An 18,831-nucleotide genomic window follows, 5' to 3' on the forward strand; every position below is an offset into this window, starting at 1 on the left:
CCCTCCCCTCCCTGCCTTCCTCCCCCTGCCTTTTCCCCCCATGGATTTGGCTCACACAGATACTGAAGATTCTCCACTGCATGGATCTCAGTGAGTGGCTTCCCCAGACAGAGCGCTGTGTCCACCTAACCCCAAAGGAGTTCTTGACCTGGACAATGGATATTGCTTCCAATGAGAGGTTTGCCCCCTGTTCAATGGAGATACAATGTTATGATCCCATCAGTCATGCGGTGAACCTGTTAACACTCCTGGCCTAAGGGGTCAGGTCCTGCCTTTCTTTCTAAACTTCAAGCAACAAATGATATCAGAGTTTTACATTAAAAACCAAAGTTGGGCTGGCAATATAGCTCAGTTGGTAGAGTGCTTGCCTTACATGCACAAGTCCCTGGGTTCAATCCCAGCACCACCACCCCCCCCCCAAAAAAAAAAAAGTAATGAATAATTGCTGCGAGAGGCATTTGTATGGCCAGGAGGTGGACATATCCAATGTTCACATTTACATGGATCACAACTATCTGCAGAAATTATCTGGGTGTATAAAATATATTTGATTTGAATTTGTGTGTGTGTGTTTTCTTACTCTTTCCAGATCTGAAATACAGAGTGTAGCTCTGAGACTTGCCTCCAAAGTGATTGCCTACCACTTGCAGACATGTGAGGAGGTAAGACTGACTCTGTGCCGGTCCTGGGGCCTGGGTTTTTGTGCTCTTAATTACTTGGATGGTGGCAGTAAAAGTCAACTGTTCTAGCAGGAAGAATTACTGTGACCTGTGTACATGGCCTCTACTAAAAGATTGTAGCTGTTGATTATTCACTCAGGGAATTACTAGTGAAGGCTTCTTGATCCCCACCTTTCTTTTCTTTTGTTTTGGGTATTTTTTTATTAGAGTCCACAAATGTAACACAGCCTCCCCCAATATACACATGTCCATTGTTTTCCCCCATTTTTGTAACTAGACCATTTAAAGAAGAATAAGCAAGTCAATTAGAATATTTAGAATTGCAATCTAGTGAACTATGAATGAAAATAAATTGCTGAGGCTTAAATGCTCCTCCAGAACATGGCCTAGCAGGCTCTGGATGGAGGCCCAAGTGTGCCTCACCTGTTTCACATGTGCTTTGGGGGTAAATTAGAAATAAACTAAGCAAAACAACTTCCTGGGAAGATGCTTTAAGACAAATGTATATATACTTAGGTGCACACAGGAAAGGTAACCATCACAGAATAATGAACGCATGGTGGCCAATACTGCAATAAAATTACACATTTAAAGATCTTAGTCATAGCTGAGTGCAGTGGTGCATACCACCCAGTCTTAGCTTCTCAGGAGGCTGAGGCAGGAAGATGGCTTGAGCCCAGGAGTTCAAAGCAAGCCTCACAACATAGTGAGAACCCATCTCAAAGAAGAAAGGAAACAAAAAATCTTGATTATACATTTCCACAGTGAGATACAAGTGGCATAGCCCTACATTCTGAGTCCCTACAATAAACTACTACCAAGATACGTGCTGAAGATGGAAGGGTGACAGAGACTAGAGGTGCAGTCTAATGAGACAGAGGGCATTGAGTCATCACATCAAATGCACAGGTAGGGCTGTGAGAACCCAGAAGAGGAAGGGACAGTTTGGGAGCTGAGGAAGACTTCATAGAAGGAGGTTGTTAAGTTCAGAGAGCCCGGGGCTGGGCAGAGATAAACCAGAGCATGAGAATTAATGAGCCGGAGAACAGTTTCCCTGGACCTGTCATTCAGAGGCAGCCTAGGGAGCTGCATCATGAAAGTCACCAGGAGATACAAAAAGCTAACAAAAATGTCAGGAGGTGTACGGCGAGTGTAGGAAAAGAGGTGATTCCCTAAAGAAATTAGGGCCTAAAAGAAGAAAACATCAGATTCTAAGAAAGTAGTCATAAGACTGCTTAACAAGTCTGCAGAGACCTTGTTCTTATCTGTGCTACTTTAGCCAGTTGTTAAAGATCCTGGCTGGTACTTGAATGACGTGTTTTTTAATGAAAATTGGGGGAGTTTTCTAGGGAGAGAAAAATTGGCAAAACTATAGAGAAACACATAAAAAAAAAAAATTCCTGGGAAAACCTGAGTTTCTCTGTGCACCAGGAGTTGGCAGCTTCCTCAGGGTCTGAGGTGCTCATCAGTTTAGTCCCACAGTTCCCACAGGTAGTCAAAGGAATCAGTAGGTGCATTTTGAATATTTAAAGAGGTTCAGCTAATAGAGGCAGTGTCTTAGTCCGTTGTCTTCTGCTACTGTAACAGAATGCCTAAGGCTGGATAGTTTATTTAAAAAAAAAAAAAGATGGCTAGAGATATTGCTCAGTGTCTGGCATTTGCCTAGCATATGTGAGACCCTGGATTCAACCCCCAGCACCAAAAATATAAATAAACATAAAAATTATTTTTGATAGTTTCGGAGGCTAGAAAGTTCAAGAATGTGGCACTGGCATCTGGTGAGGGCCTTCATACTGCTTCATGACACAGCAGAGGGCATCACATGGCAAAAGAACATGTGACAAAGAGTGTTTATTTGGGTGTATTTAAATAAGAGAGAGAGAACTCACTTTTATAACAGGGCCACTCCTGAGACAACTAACCCACTTTGGACATGACAACACTTATCCATTCATGTTATGAGGACTCCACCCTCATGACCTCGTCATGTCTCAAAGGTCTCATCTCCTCTAATAATGTCACCACAACAGTTAAATTTCAACATGACTTACAGAGGAAGCGTTCAAACCATAGCAAGCAGTACATCTAGAACAACAATTCTCTTTCTAGAAAAAGTGAGAAAACAAAGTATAAAAGATAGAAATGATCCAAATGTCCATAAACTCAGAATGGAATATTACCTGGCCATAAAGAGCACTGGAGTACTGATCTATCCCACAGCATGGATGGACCTTGGAACATTAACCTGAGTGAAAGAAGCCTGTCACAAAAGACCACACATTGAATGATCCCATTTACATGAAATCTCTGGAAAAGGCAAATTCAGAAACCAAAGGTAGACTAGTAGCTGTTTAGGGCTGAGGGATGGAGGATGGAGGAGTGATAGCTAAAGGGCACAGGGTTTGTCTTTGTGGTGATGAAGGCATTCAAAAACTGAATAGATAGAAACAAAAATTGAGTAGATAGAAACATTTACTGTTTGAACATCACACAAGTATACATGTGTTGAAACATCACATGGTACCCCATAAACATGTACAATTTTTATGCATCAGTTAAAAACTTTTAAACAGTTTTTTTTAAAGCAAGATACAGCTTTGAACAGGTAATCCCAGGTATTTGGGAGGTTGAGGCAGGAGGATCACAAGTTCAAGACCAGCCTGAGCAACCTAGCAAGACCTGGTCTAATAATAAAATTAAAAAGGGCGGGGATAGGGCTGGGGTTGTGGCTCAGTGGTAGAGCGCTTGCCTAGCACGTGTGAGGCCCTGGGTTCAAACCTCAGCACCACATAAAAATAAATAAATAAAATAATAAAATAAAATAAATTGTGTCTAACTACAACTAAAAATAAATATTAAAAAGTTTCCTTGGAAAGCTGGGAATGGAACCACCATTTGACCCAGCTATTCCCCTTCCCGGACTATTCCCTAAAGACCTTAAAAGAGCGTACTATAGGGACACTGCTACATCGATGTTCATAGCAGCACAATTCACAATAGCTAGCCTGGAACCAACCTAGATGCCCTTCAATAGATGAATGGATAAAAAAAAAGTGGCATTTATACACAATGGAGTATTACTCTGCGCTAAAAAATGACAAAATCATGGCATTTGCAGGGAAATGGATGGCATTAGAGCAGATTATGCTAAGTGAAGCTAGCCAATCCCTAAAAAACAAATGCCAAATGTCTTCTTTGATATAAGGAGAGCAACTAAGAACAGAGCAGGGAGGAAGAGCATGAAAAGAAGATTAACATTAAACAGGGACGAGAGGTAGGAGGGAAAGGGAGAGAGAAGGGAAATTGCATGGAAATGGAAGGAGACCCTCAGGGTTATACAAAATTACATATAAGAGGAAGTGAGGGGAAAGGGAAAAAAAACTGCTGCAGTCTGGCTGGGCACAAATAACCGAGCCACCACGAGGCACTTGTAGGTTCAAACCGGAACTCCTTTATTGCCCGAACTCCACCAGCACTCCACAAGCGCTTCCTGGGAACTCTACGGGAAACTCAAGAACTCAAAAGTAGCGGGCATCCTAGGCAGCAGGAGCCACCCTATTGCTGGACAGCAGGGGTCTAATATACAACTGAATACACAGCCTGCCCCATCCAGCATCATCCAGTCACAGCAATTATACACAGCTTAACTTAATTATCATCATCTTAATGGCTTGCTGGCATCACCTCTCAACCACTCCTTCTGGCAATGCCAGGCGCCATTCCAACTTTCAACATCAAACAAGGGAGAGAAATGAATTACAGTAGAGGGGGTAGAGAGAGAAGAGGGGAGGGGAGGGGAGGTAGTAGAGGATAGGAAGGGCAGCAGNGGGGAGGGGGGATAGTAGAGGATAGGAAAGGCAGCAGAATACAACAGACACTAGTATGGCAGTATGTAAAAACGTGGAGGTGTAACGATGTGATTCTGCAATCTGTATACGGGGTAAAAATGGGAGTTCATAACCCACTTGAATCAAATGTATGAAATATGATATGTAAGAACTATGTAATGTTTTGAACAACTAATAATAAAAAAAAAGTTGGGGGGTGGGCTGGGATTGTGGCTCAGCAATAGAGTGCTTGCCTAGCACACACAAGGCCCTGGGTTCGACCTCACACCACATAAAAATAAATAAATAAATAAATAAATAAAGGTATTGTGTCAACTACAACTAAAAAATAAATGTTTTTTTAAGAAGTGGGGAGGTGACTGGGGATAAAGCTCAGTGGTAGAGCTCTTGCCTAGCATGCACAAAGCCCTAGGTTTAATTCCCAGTACCAAAACAACAACAACAAAACCCCAAGGTATCAAAACATGTAGTAATAAAATAGAATGTGGTGGCTGCACATATTTCTGAAATGTACCAAAGTTCATTGAATCGTTCATTTTAAATGGGTAGATTGCATGGTATATGATTATATCTCAATAAAGTCGTTACTATTAAAAACAATGGGTCTTTGTTTAAACAGAGTATCAGTTAAGTTAGTGCTTTCAAATGTTATAACAGAAATTCATGAACACTGTGGCTTAACCCAGGTAGAAGCAGGTATGGCGTCTTGACAGTTTTAGGCCCCAAGCCTTTCTGCTTTGAAGTTCTTCTGTCCTCAACATGTGGCTTCCATCTTATGGTTCCAGATGGTTCCTCCAGCTCCAACCATCTTGTCCAATTTAGCTAACAGGAGGGGGAACCCCAGAAAGCAAAGATCATGGGCATTTCCTAAGGCACATCCTGCCCAGACACCACTTCCAGTGACACCCCATGAGTTAGAATGTAGTCACATGTTGCTTCTACATATGAGGGAGGCTGGGAAATACAGTGTTTGGGTGGGTGCCCACAGGCCCAGCCAAAAATCTGGGTTCTGTTCCTAAAAATAGGAGGGCTATCTGGTTATTGGGGATAGCAAGCTGCTCTTTGCTGCTACAGTCTTCCCCACAAGGTTGGTCTTTAGCTGTTTAATACACTGGTGTTGTGATAACCTGATACGTCAGAAAAGACTCAAGGAACTTGCTGTCTCCTTATAGTGACTCCACATTTCTGAAAGACACATTTTGAGACAGAGTCTTGCTAAATTACCAAGGCCTGCCTCAAACTCGTGATCCTCCTACCTCAGCCTCCTGAATCACTGGGATTACAGGCATGCACCACCATGCTTGCCCAGAGCAAAATCTCGAAACCCTTCATTGGGTTTGTTTAGATCTGCCTGGTTGGTATAGAGAACAACTAAGAATCTTCTTCCCACTGAGGTAGGAGGTGGTTGCAGAGCAGTTTGGTGGAGCTCTCCCCACTTCCCACGTCAGCCCATGATTTCCTCTTCAGGGATGCTGATAGGTACCTTTTGTGCTTTCAGAGCAGGAATTCGATGGCCCCCGAGCTGAAGCAGTGGGTCCAGCTGGTCGTTTTGTCCTGTGGAGACCGCCTCCCCACAGCGTCAAGGCTGGCCGCTGCTGGGGTCCTCACCAGCACGGCACCACTTTTCCTTACCAACCCCCATCCCATCCTTGGTAAGTGTCAAGGAGGGTACCTGTTGTACCAGACTCAATGAACTCATGGGTGGGTTCTCCAGGCTACAAGAGAAGGTGACAAGTGGCAGCGTGATCCAGGCCTTGACATCTTCCCGTGTGTTCCTCCCCTCCGTTTGTTTTCTAGTCACTTTTCACCTACAGCCTCTTAGTCCTCTTTCTTTCAATCTTATCCTCCCAGCCATTCTCCGTGGAGGTCCAGAGAGCCTCTGTGGTCTGTGTGAAGTGTAAATGTGATCCTTTCTGTCAACGCCAGCCAACAGAAATGTTGATAGTCCTTCATGGGTTCCCACTGCCTTAGGAGAAAATCTAAGCACCTTCCACGGGCCTCACGGGCCCTTCCTGTGCCGCCCATGGCCTAGCCCTCCTGCCTCCTTGTCCCCACTCCCCACACAGGCCCTTGGCGTCAGCCGTTCTCCATCAACAAACCACTGCTTGACCAGCTTTTGTCTTTCAAGACTCGTCCCAACCATCCCCTCTTCCAGGAAGCCTCTTCCATGATTAGGTGAGAAACAGGGTGAGCGTGAAGCTGTGGAGCAAGGAAGAAGAGGACCGTCCCCAAAGACGATCAGGAAGTAGAGTCCCAGGGCTTGCTGTTGAGGTTAGGGAGGTTCCAGGTGACTTCCACTAGATAGCCACTAGATAGGCTGCTAGTTTCTTTCACAGCATTTACTTTGAGTGTCCTTGGGACATGGAAGGGGAGATATTTTGAAATCTAATGGATGTATGGGTCCTAGCTGGTGATTAGCCACCTTCTCACCCCCTGCCCCATGTCCCTTTCCTCCCTGCTGCCCGCTGTGCCTCAAGAGCAATAATCATGTAAATGATGTTGAAGCAAACCAAACTTGAGGAAATCATCAGGAGAAAAGCATAAGGGACTTTTTGTTCTGTTTTAATTTTTTAATTATGTTGGTTTGGTTTTAAACATAGGGTTTAATCAGAGGAAAGCCATGCTTCAGTCCTCGCCCCTTCCTCTCCTGCCGTGGTTAATCCTGTATTGTCATGCTGCCATGCTCTGGTGTATTTCCCATCTTTTAGTGGAATTTCTTTCTTTCTTTTTTTTTTTTTTTTTTTTCCGCTGCATCTATGCACAGCCCTCAAGAGTAAGACATGGCCCCTGCCTCCAAGGAGTGTTCAGTATAGTTGCAGAGAAGGATTTCCAGAAAAAAATGAAATAACTGGTTTTTAGATGATAAAATTCAAATCTTGAATGTCACTCGAGTTCAGAATAGTGAGGTGTCTCATATCCCTGGATCTCTCTAGGAGACAAAATTTTATTTAATATCCTTTCCCGTCTTCTTACTGACATCTAGGCACTTTTCTTATACCCAAAGGGGGATTAAGAGGGAACCTTCAGTGATTATGATTTAATCATTGGACCCAGAGGAATATGAACAAAGGATTATAAACTTTAGTGGGGGTGGGAGGTGCACCTGTATCCCAGCACCTCAGGAAGCTGAGATGACATACGCAGGAGATTGAGGCCAGCCTGGGCAACATAGGCAGACCCCAACTCTTAACAACAAAATGGGGCATGGATGTCAAGTTTCTCCAATAAGATTAATACCATTTTGCAGTACATTTTCTGGGTAACTGGCTACTCTAGCCCTGATTCTCAGCAGACAGATGTGTGTAGAATAACCTGGAATTCCTGTGTGGAATTGAGTCCTGGACAAAAGCTATTGATTCATAAGGGATTGCTGATGCAGAGTGTAGCATTATAGAAATGAGGAAGGAGATCAGTGGTAGCTGATGGCATATGAGAACATGAAAAACAGGCACTGATTAGAGAGACCAAGGGTGTATGAGGACAGGTTGAAATGGACTAAAGAGGGGAGGATTTTAGCAATATAGATGGCCATGTTAAAGAGGGAAATGCTAATAAGGTAGGGACCCTGCAGACAGAGGATAGATTCTGAGACTGAGTAAAGGGCTGGTGAGGCCACTCAGTGGGAAAGTGCTCGCCCAGTATGCTCAAGCCTGGGTTCAACCTCATACCACCCAAAAGGAAGCTACTCAACTCTGAAAGACTGAGTAAAATTTAAAGCCAGATCTGAAACAGAAAGAGAACAAAACCCCAAATGGAGCCGTTTGTGCTCTTGGTTTGACTAAAGCACCAGCAGCTCTGAGATAGCAGGTTCTCTGTGGACAGATGAGAGAGAGAGTGTACCAAGAAGAGTTCTTGGGACAGGAGGGCTTTCCTGTTGCAGGAAGAAGGTGACAGGTGGTCTGCCATGGCTCTCCACTGAGACCCTCCACACAGCTCTGCCTGCAGGGTAGGGGTCCTGTCTGTGAGGCCTGCCTACCTCTCCTTGTCCTTGTGAAGTTTGTCCCAGGTTCAGTAGTCCTTTGTGATCTTTCCCTATTGTAAGTCACTGCCTCCTGTTTCCTCCGTGACTACTCATGGCCATGTGTCCTGGACTTCATTCAAGGGCAGACACCATCCATAGCAGCACTTAGCACAGGCTGACCAGCAGAGTCAGTACCCCAAGGAATGGCAGCATCAAGAGGACTCCCCCCTCCCCCCCTCCCCGCCCGCCGCATCACAAGCTGACCAATAGGCTGGCTGCATTTTTGCCTGTGTCCTTGCGCTTTTTCATCTTCCCCAAGGCATGATCTTTTTTTTTTTTCAGGTACTGGGATTGAATCCAGGGGTTATTCTACTATTGAACCACACCCTCCCCCCGACCTTTTCATTTCTTATTTTGAGACAGAGTCTTGCTAAATTACCAAGGCCTGCCTCAAACTCGTGATCCTCCTACCTCAGCCTCCTGAATCACTGGGGTTACAGGCATGCACCACCATGCTTGCCCAGAGCAAAATCTCGATTAACACTTTGTGGTCATAATTGATGCATTTCAACATTGGGCTAGTTTCTCCAAAGCACTTTTCATGCATAAAGTCATGATAATCATGACACTGGGGAGAACTGGGACTAGAGCCTTTGTCAGCCGGGCAATGTCTTCCAGGAGCCTTACTTGTGATTAGTTGCCTCCAGAAAGCCTACCCCTACTCCTGCCCCCCTACCCCCCAAAATAGACATTTCCATTAGGACCCTCTGTATCCCAGTGTTAGTCCGACTCTCAGGTCCTCCTATCTTGCCATCCCCAGAAAAAAAGGAATGGCTGTTGCTCATTCCATGTACTCTCCTCCACCATGGGGTTGAGCCTTATTGGTACCTACTTGCCAGCTGCATTCTAGGTAATTTGAATTCCCTCTGGTCTCCTTAGAGTTGCAGGACACACTTGCTCTCTGGAGGTGTGTCCTCACCCTCCTGCAGAGTGAAGAGCAAGCTATCAGAGATGCAGCCACAGAGACTGTGACGACAGCCATGTCACAAGAAAACACCTGCCAGTCAACAGGTACCTCATTCTTATCCTTTTCATTGCTTATTACTCTAGGACAGAGTTTTCTGTCAAGAGCCAGAAAGTGGGTATTTTAGGTATTGTTGGCCATTCAGTCTCAATTTCAGTTCTGCCACTTTAGTGGGGAAATAGCCATGAATAATAGGTAAACAAATGAGTACAACTGTATTCCAATAAAACTTTATTTACAAAAACAGGCAGCTTCCCAGACTTGATCTGCTAGTCATCATTTGCTGACCCTTGCTTAGAACATCCTAGAGAAAAAATTGTTTCCTAAAGTAGAAATTTAATAAGCAATGTTTGGTCTTTTGTTAATTACATTGTCATCTGTTTTAAATAAAGCCAGGTCTTTATTACGTGTGTGGTTACATAACCCAGGAGTCACAGAGCCATCCTTTTGTTCCTACGTGAGTTTTCACATGTGACAGACACATGTAAGTTAAGTTTTCCTCTTTGTGTCTTGGCTTCTGATTTGGTAACAACATTAACCCCAGAGGCAGAAGAGGGGAATAGGAAGAAGAGTGGCCTTGATGGGTAGCTTGGGGCTCATATCCGCAACATAAGCTGTCACAGCCCTGGGTCTGGGTTTGTCTGTACACCGTAGAAGCAGAAGGGGACTTGCCCATGGGTAGAAAGGGGCTGCTGGGTGGAAGGGACAGGAAGCAGGTAGAGTACTAGCAGGGTCACATGTTTGGAAGTGGCTATCTAGGAAAGTGGCTGCTTTGGTAGACTTTGTTCCCTCTGCCTAGGGCTGGATGTCCAGAAAGGTGGCTAGGTCAGACCATTCTGAGGCAAAGGGTCACAAACTGAACAAAGAAGTTTCCCTTAATGGACATCTGAATGGGAGAGGAAGAAGCCATTCAGGGGCTCTGTAGGGCCCTGCGTCCTCATGGCAAGGGCTGCTCACTGAGGCAGTATACAGGGCTGTGTTCCCTAGAGGGTCCTGTGGGAACTTGTCCGTATCTGAGTCCTTAGTCTTAATGGCCTAGGTGCATTTCTCTGCATATAAGGAAGAAACTAGTTTTTGCATAATCTCTCAGTGACACTACTTCAGGGCAGGTTTAGCAGGCCCAGCTTTGCTGCTCGCTAGGAAAGCATTCAGATGGTGCTTCCAGTAACATAAAGCCATATCCCTACACCCAGCCCCTAACGGACCTCCTCCATATCTAAAATTCTGCTAATCCCCATTCATTCCTCTTTCCGACTGCAGTCTTTCCTTGGAGTGCTTTCAGCGAGTGCTCAGTAAATTGTTGGTGGAACATAATACTCATTCCCTAGGGCCCTTTCCACTGAAGATGGAAGGGTGAATTTCATAGTGAAGTCAGAGTGGATTTCTCTCTTAATCTTTAACCTGCAATATTTTCCCTACTACTCTAATTTTATTCAGAGTTTTTTCAAGTTCCTTAATACAACTTGATTTTCTTAAGCATAGAATCTTTCTGCTATAGAACCGAGGTTGTGGCCCAGTGGTAGAGAGCTTGCCTAGCACATGTGAAGCACTGGGTTCCATCCTCATCACCACATTAAAAAAGAAAAAGTAAATAAAATAAAGGAAAAAAAAAAGAATCTTTCTGCTTTAGACAGAAGGGTAGCTAAGGACTGAGAATCACCCCTGATTTTTGACTTTTGATGGTTTAGCCAGCTGATTTGCCAGATTTGCAGTATTGTCATGTTTTAGCATTTCAAGGGTATGAAGCAACTGACAGTAACTTCCCCAATCCTTCAGCATACCAGAATTTTGTAGAATGCACTGCTGATAGTTTTTCTCTTTGATGGTCCAAGGAAGTTATCCCTGTTAAATCTTGAATACCATAAAAATACCTGTTTATTTTGTCCTACAGATCAATGATTTGGTAAATACAATGGTAAAACAATATGATTAAATTATGTTAATAATTAATGTCTTCTTTGAGAAGTCAAAATTGCAATGAAAAAATTAAATTAATTCTTACTTTCCATCCAAAGAAAGAAACCAGGAGCCCTCCACACAGTAAATGGGGACTGGATACAGAAAGAGCTTTGCTGTTGAACATCTACTGATGGCCTGCCTGGGGACCAGGGAGAGGTGTGGGGTGATTCTCACTGTGGGGTCTAGAAAGGGTTTGGAGAGTGGATCTGTCCAAAGAAAGGAATTTTGAATGGGACACAGATGAGAGCAAAACAACACAAAAGGCAAAGCTGCGCCAAACCTAGAGTTGGCTGGGAGTTAGGGGGACTTGGGAGCTGATGGAGCAGCTGCCAGTGGACATGTGTGGTTAGAGACCTGGCTGGGGCCAGGTGAAGGAGAGGAGCAGGAGGTAAAGCTAGGAAGGAAGGAAAAACTGAATGTTAGGCTGCAACCTCATCTGTAGGCAGCAGGAGGCTGCTGGGGGTTTAAACAGGAAAGTAACATGCATGTGTTGAAGGAGCTCCCTCTAAGAGCCAGGTATAAGATGGATCATGACTGGTGGTGAGTGAAGGGAATCAAGGGGAAGGGAGACCAGTTGAGAGGTGGTGTTGACAATCCTCATAAGCTGCCATCAGTGGTGATGGATGGGGAGGGGAAGATGTATTTGTGAGAGGATTGGGGGAAACTCAGCAGACTGTTGTTCATGGAAGTTGAGAGAGAAGGAAAGCATGAGATGAAGTCAAGGCTTCAAACCTTCAAACCTGGGAGGCACCCAGGGAAATACCTGGCTGTGCGTCTGGCATTGATGTTGAGCTGTGGCATTCCAGGAAGTGAAATTGCCAGGAACCAGGAAAGGCACTCAGGCTACAAGGCATTGTGATCTGGGACAAAGTATTCTTTTTTTTTTTTTTTTTTTTTTTTTTTTTTGTAATTTTTTTTCATTGTAGATGGACACAATATCTTTATTTTATTTATTTTTATGTGATGCTAAGGATTGAACCCAATGCCTCATGCATGCAAGGCAAGCACTCTACCACTGAACTACAATCTAGCCCCTGGGACAAAATACTCTTTAGGCCTTGGAAAGATCACAGTGGAAATCGAGAGGGCAAACGGGGACCTTTATCTGTGGCATAAACAGAATGAAGTGTGCACGCTCTGTCCTGTCCTCTCCAGAACACAGCCCAGCTATCCAAGGGCCCCTCTGCTCCTTACCAGGGTTAGTTGTTGGTCCCAGTGGGCACTGGCTACAACCTGTAGAAGAGCCAGCATTGACTCCACTTGTTTACACTGCACCACCTAGCACATATTTTTGGACACAGTGGCTCTAGGTATAGATTTGTAGTATGAATTGGTTAATGATTCTAGAAGACTTAAAGAAAATAACTCAGTGCTCAAATGGCCTCCTGGGGATGGACGTGTTGGGTGCATTGTTGTTCTTTTTTCCTGCTGGTTCTCCTGGTGTAGTGTACACACTTCACCCTACCTGGGCCACCTGGAAGTGTGAAACTAACAGCCTGCAAACAACTCTGTCACATCTGAAGCTCCCTCAGCCTTGGCAGTCATGTTAAGGGAGACCCACAGCAGGCCCTCCCAGCCCACCTCTTCCCTCTATGTCAGTCACAGAGGCTACAAAGAGGGGACAGAAGAAATGGCCTTTCTAGGACTTAAGAATAGGGGAATGGGGCTGGGATTGTGGTTCAGTGGTAGAGCACTTGCCTAGCATGCATGAGAAACTGGGTTCCATCCCTGGCACCACATAAAAATAAATAGAGGAGGCTATCTTCTCCACCCAAACAATTCACCTGTTTTATATGCCATATTGGGTTTAATGTCAGAGTATGTTTCAAAAGGGCTTTCGTGTGGGGAACAAACAATCTGGACAATACTTACTAGGAGACATTTCTGTGTGGGCATAGGGGTCTCTGGAAGCTGGAGAGACTGTGGGTGATGGGACAGGGAGGGGCCAGCCTCCTGAACCCCTCGCTCCCCAGCACTGGCTCTCCCTTTCCTCCCCTCTCAGCCTTAGGTAGGGTTTTCCACCCCATCCAGATGGCCTCCTCCATGTCTCCCTTTCCATTTGTGAAATTCGGGGTGGGGGGGGAAGTTTCTGTGGAACAACGTCTGATATAGGTTAAAAAAAAAAAAAAAAAGAAGCCATTTAAAAAGGAATTTTAAAGGGCTGCAGACTTCATACCCAGTGTCAGTGTTTAGGTTCAAGAAGGTTGACTTCACAATGGAAACTTTCTTATGAAAAAAAATATAAAAGACTTGGAGAAAGATGGAGAGGAAAGGAGGAGAAAGAGACACAAACACAGATATAACCACATGGGGCTTTTTTCTTTGGAGTACAGGCTTCAAGTCATTTTGATCCCATCTTCTTGCAGACCCTTAGTCATGCTCAATTTCTGCTCATCCTCCTACCCCACAGGAATGTTTGGTGGTGATGTATTATATCCCCTCTCCTCCATGACACCTCTGTCCTCCAGGATCTCCCCTTTCTCTGAACCACCATAACTCTGGACATCATGTCATCCCAAATAGCCCTTGCTTTCCTAATCACTTGTCATTTTTCTCTTTCATTTCATTTTCTACCTCCAACTAGCTCACGGGCTTATAAATTAGAGACTGTCTTCTATTAGGTACACAGCAGGTACACAATTTGTGTTGATGATTTAATCTTTCACCCCAGCCAGTTGCTTGTCCCCAAGGAGACTCAGCATGCCCTTTGTAACAAGAAAGCTCTGGAACAAGCAGACGGACGCTCCTGCTAGAACTAGTTCAGGGGGCACCACTGGCATGGATTCGTGCACACTGCCGTGGCAGACTTTCTAGATCACTGTCTGGGTCTTGTCAGTTCAGGAGTTTGCAGCTCTAGAGTTTGGCCCCTCTTCATTTTACCTCTCAGGTTTACATCTCAGACTGCAAAGCCAGGGAGCCAGCCTGGGGCCACTGGGTTCCTGGACTTGGGTTAACTAGGAGACATCCAAGGAGCCTCCAGGCTTGGCATGATGATGCATAGAGGCTCGGGAACAATGATGAAACCTAGCAGAGAGGTGGAGAGTGAGTGAACACAACAGAGAGGACAGTATGAGACTCTGAGGTAGGAGAACAGGGCAGAAGGCAGGTGGTGTCAAAGGCTGTGTCCAGTCACAAGTAGGCCAGAGCAAGGTGAAGTGGGAAGAAAACCAACGCTTGTTCAGTTCCCCCCAGGTGCATTTCTCCCACCTACACCCCTACACTATGTGCATGCTGCATGGGCGCACACACACACACACACACACACATACATACTCACACACACATGCAACATTGTTGCCCACACATCTGTGATCCAGTGTGAGATGATGAGCACTTCTCACATGCTCCAACTGTTGAGCAATCAGGGAGAGAGGCCTAGGAAAAGAGATAGGGAGTGCTAGGTCACTGTGACATTTCACATGGCCCCACCATGAGACAACTCAATCAGCAAAGCCTCCAGACTGTGAGGAATTGTACTGAGTCACAGATGGTTCCACCCTGGAACCTCTAAGGCTGCCCACCAGATCTGACCTGCAGGAGGCCCCATGTTTTACTCTGTTCCTGCCAGTTCACAGCGTCGTCAGGCCCCAGAGGGCTCTCCAAGCATCTCCACTTCTCTCTTCCCTCTGCCTTGCCATCACTTTCTTCCTAATCTACTCACATACTCTCTAAAGTGGCCCTCTATTCTGTAGTGCCAGATCTCAGCACCAGACTCAGTTCTATGTACATACCAGGTACCTTTCTCTAAAGAGGAGCCCAGAAAAGTTAACCATTCCACTAGAATGTGTCCTGTCTCCCCATCAATCTAACTTCCTTTTTCTTCCAATAATTTAAACTTATTTACCTCCATAAATTCTTTGCGCCTATTTTTAAATTCTAAATTTTTTCCTGACTTCTTTCATTCCCACCTAGATGACCCACGATCCCCTCGCCCCACAAAGCAAGAAGTGATCAGGGGCTGGTGCTGTAGCTCAGTGGTGGAGTACAGTGATCAGATGAACATATTCATTCACCTATTCAGTCACCAAGAACTTACACAGCACCTGTGTGCAGGCGTCCAGGCTACCATGTATCCTCTGGATTTTTGCAGAAACCTCCAGCCTGCTCCACTATTCTTGGAGCTAATGACTTGAGGGCTGTCCTGGAGGATAAATCAGATGGAACTGGAGCTGTTCCCCTGCTCACAGCACTCTCTTGGCTTCCCATCTGACTGAGGGAAGCCCAACTCTCAGAATAACACCCAGCCCTCACCCCATCTAGACCCTGCCTCGCTCTTTCCCTGCTCTTGCTCAGGGAACCACAGAAGGCTGTAGGTTCTCCAGTGCACCAAGCTCATTCCAACCTCAGGGCCTCTGCCCTAGCTGCTCCCTCTGCTTGGAATATTCTTCCTAATGTCACATTGCAGGCTCCTTCATACCATTCCTATCTGACTTCAGGATCATCTCCACAGAGCACCCGCATTGACCACCCAGACCACAGCCACAGTAACTACCCCAATCACCCTGCTGGTTTAATTCTTTGCATAGTTTTTATTTGTTGATTTGTTATTTGACTTCTGCCGCAAGGATAAAGATTCCAAGAAAGTAGGATTTTTGTCCATTTTGTTCACTGCTCTATTCTCAGATCCTGGCATATAATAGCTAGCTCAGTTTAAAAAAAAATAAAATCACTTGTTGGGTGATTAGTTGAATGAAGAATGGAAGAACGTATCAATCAAGGTAGTGGAACACAATAAGGAGATTGGTGTTTTTAAAACTGACTTGTGGGACAATGGGGATGGAGCTGTTAGGAGTCTGAGTTGTTATGAAATTGCCTTGTGGTGGTAGATCTGGTTCTAGCAGGTTACTACCAGTTACCTTAGGCCCTACCTCTTCCCTGGAACAGTAATTCAGCGAGGACCTGACTTAGTGTCTGCGAAGACTGGGCAAGTGGCAGATCCTAAACTAACTCCTTCTCGTGTCTGCGAAGACTGGGCAAGTGGCAGATCCTAAACTAACTCCTTCTCTTCCTCGTCATGCCATGCTGTCTCACACAGGATGGAATTTCTTGAGTAAGAGTTTCACTCCGGAGGGTCCATGCACCTGGCACAGGGCTGCGCTGGGAATCCCCCAGCAGGGGAAAGGGGCCAGTGCAGATGAGTCAATCTGGAAGACTTGGGGAAGTGGCAGCAGTTCTGAAAATAGTGGCCCCTTCCTCTGGGGGCTCCTGCCTGAAGCCTCTTTACCTCTCTTAGCAGGCCAGTGGCAGTGCAGGGGTCAGACGCATCCTCTTCATACCTGGATGCTCCTGCCTTACTAGACCTCCTGTAATCCCACAGCACTCTATGAGACATTCTAAGCTTTTCTCTATTTTATGATGGGAAGTAATGGGCCCTAAGTCCTGTGGAAGTTAGTGTCAGCTCCAGAGTTGGAGCTCAGATCCCTGTGGTGACAGACATCTTGCTCTTCCAGCCCCTCTTGTAAGACAGAGAAGTGCAAACTAACCTCCAGGTGTGGAACTAGAAGCCAGTGGCGACCCTGGAGGTATGTTTTCTTCCTTTCTCCTTCCTTCTTTCCTTTCTTTCACACTGGGGGTTGAACCCAGGGGCACTAAACCACTGAGCCACATCTCCATCCACTTTTATTTTTTATTTTGAGACAGGGTCTCACCAAGTTGTTTGGAGCTTCACTAAGTTGCTGAGGCTGGCCTTGAACCTCCAATCCCCTGCTTCAGCCTCCTAAGTCACTGGGATTATAGGTGTGTGCCACTGCACCTGACTACCCTAGAGGTTTTCTAAAGCCACTGTTGGGTTTGAAGGAAGAAGAGTCTTGACCCAGGAAAGTGGAGTGGGGATCCAGCTGAGACAACTGGGAACAGAGCTGTCAGGAGGCATCATAGCAAGAGCGAGCACATCTCTTACACAAATCTGCTGTGTTCCTGTCTAGGTCCTTTCCTGGAGTTAGGGGACCATATAAGCCTCTAAGCATCAGTGTCTCTGATCTATGGCATGGTGCCTGGAGCCTGGTAAAGGTCAAGGATCCCCTGTGTCACATCATTAGTGGAAAATGAGGTCTAAAGCACAGATCCCAAGAGCCCCAGTGCAGCACATTGTTCTACTGCCCCAACCCTTGATTCACATCGAAGGAGCGACACACGGAGACTAGTCCAGGCTCCTGGGAGGAATGAACTCAGGTGCCAGGAGGGCAGACGAGATGTTGCCTCCAAGAGGGCTTGGAGCAACTCCAGCAGCATCGCATGGGAGGACAGAGTATGCTGTGAAGCCAGCATCTCCAGCAGTAAAACCACAGGAGCCACATCCTGAGGCCAACCCTGAGACTCGCTTGCCTTGGTGTGTCCTGGGCCTCTGTCTGTATTCCTCTCTACTATCTGGAGGGTTCCAGTGGAGGAAGCACAGGAAGTTAGGAATTGTAATTAGAACTGCCAGTGAGCCTCTGGCTCTGCCCCGTGAGAGGGCACCGTGGTTGTGCAGGGCGAGTGACCTGATTCCTCGCTCATTCCTTCAGCAGAGATGTTTGGTGGAGGTAGGCAGTATTCCCTGCCCTCTGCCCACCACCACCATCTGCCATGGGCTGTCTCAGTGGAGTGCCAGTGGCCACACACCACAGTGCCTTTCCCATCTGTCACTGTTCCTACAGAGCCAGGGCCCCTCACCTTCACCTGCATCTCAGCAAGTGCGTCATTGGCAGCTGGTTCCCATGACGTGCAAAAGCAGATGCAGACTAATGCTCACATCTGAAATCTGGGAGCAGATTGCGAGCGCCAGTGAGCACCCTGGCTGGGCCTTGTTGCTGGGGTGATAGGATTGTTTCCATGGCCTCCCAGTGACTTAAGCTCCAGAGAGACGACAACAGGCTCCTTTCGAGGAAATGCAGGTCATTTCTGCATCATTTTGCCTCTACTTTTGCTGTGCCTGAAAGCCAAGGCCCCAAGGTGACTGACCTCTATGGGCGGCGATAAGCCCACACACAGACTGGGGCTGAGGCCATCTGGTGCTGTAGGGTTTTGTCTTCCTGTTGGTCACTTCACTCTCCTGCTCGAGGCCTCCACGCTCCTCGGCTGTGTTTTCCCTCTGCTCAGCCAGGCCCTGCCAGAAGCAGGGCTCTCTTTTCACTATGGCAGCAGTTTTCCTCTTTGAACATTGCCAGTTTAGGGAGTTAGGTGACCACTCCATCAAGGGTAACCAGAGAGGCCCCCATTCTCATGCACCCCTGATTTGGTTAAGATGATAAAGAAGCCTGCTGGCTAGCAGCCCTTTGCTACCCAGGCCCAACTCCAAGCCTGAGCCCTAAGGGAACACCCTTCCTGAACATTCCAGCCACAGTCAACTGGTCCTTTTCCTGCCTGAGTTCATTCACCTCC

The 18,831-nt window shown here is 46.1% G+C and overlaps 1 protein-coding gene across 1 annotated transcript in view; it reads left to right on the forward strand.

Annotated features, from left to right (window-relative positions):
• Thada (THADA armadillo repeat containing) overlaps window positions 1-18,831 on the forward strand; it is a 336,577-nt gene that overhangs the window by 287,258 nt on the left and 30,488 nt on the right. The window contains 4 exon segments of the mRNA XM_015479728.2: window positions 60-178; window positions 590-662; window positions 6,027-6,180; window positions 9,429-9,560. Coding sequence (XP_015335214.2) covers window positions 60-178; window positions 590-662; window positions 6,027-6,180; window positions 9,429-9,560 — 478 coding nt within the window.

Source organism: Marmota marmota, unplaced genomic scaffold, assembly GCF_001458135.2.
Source record: "Marmota marmota marmota unplaced genomic scaffold, marMar, whole genome shotgun sequence".
Taxonomy (NCBI): Eukaryota; Metazoa; Chordata; class Mammalia; order Rodentia; family Sciuridae; genus Marmota; species Marmota marmota.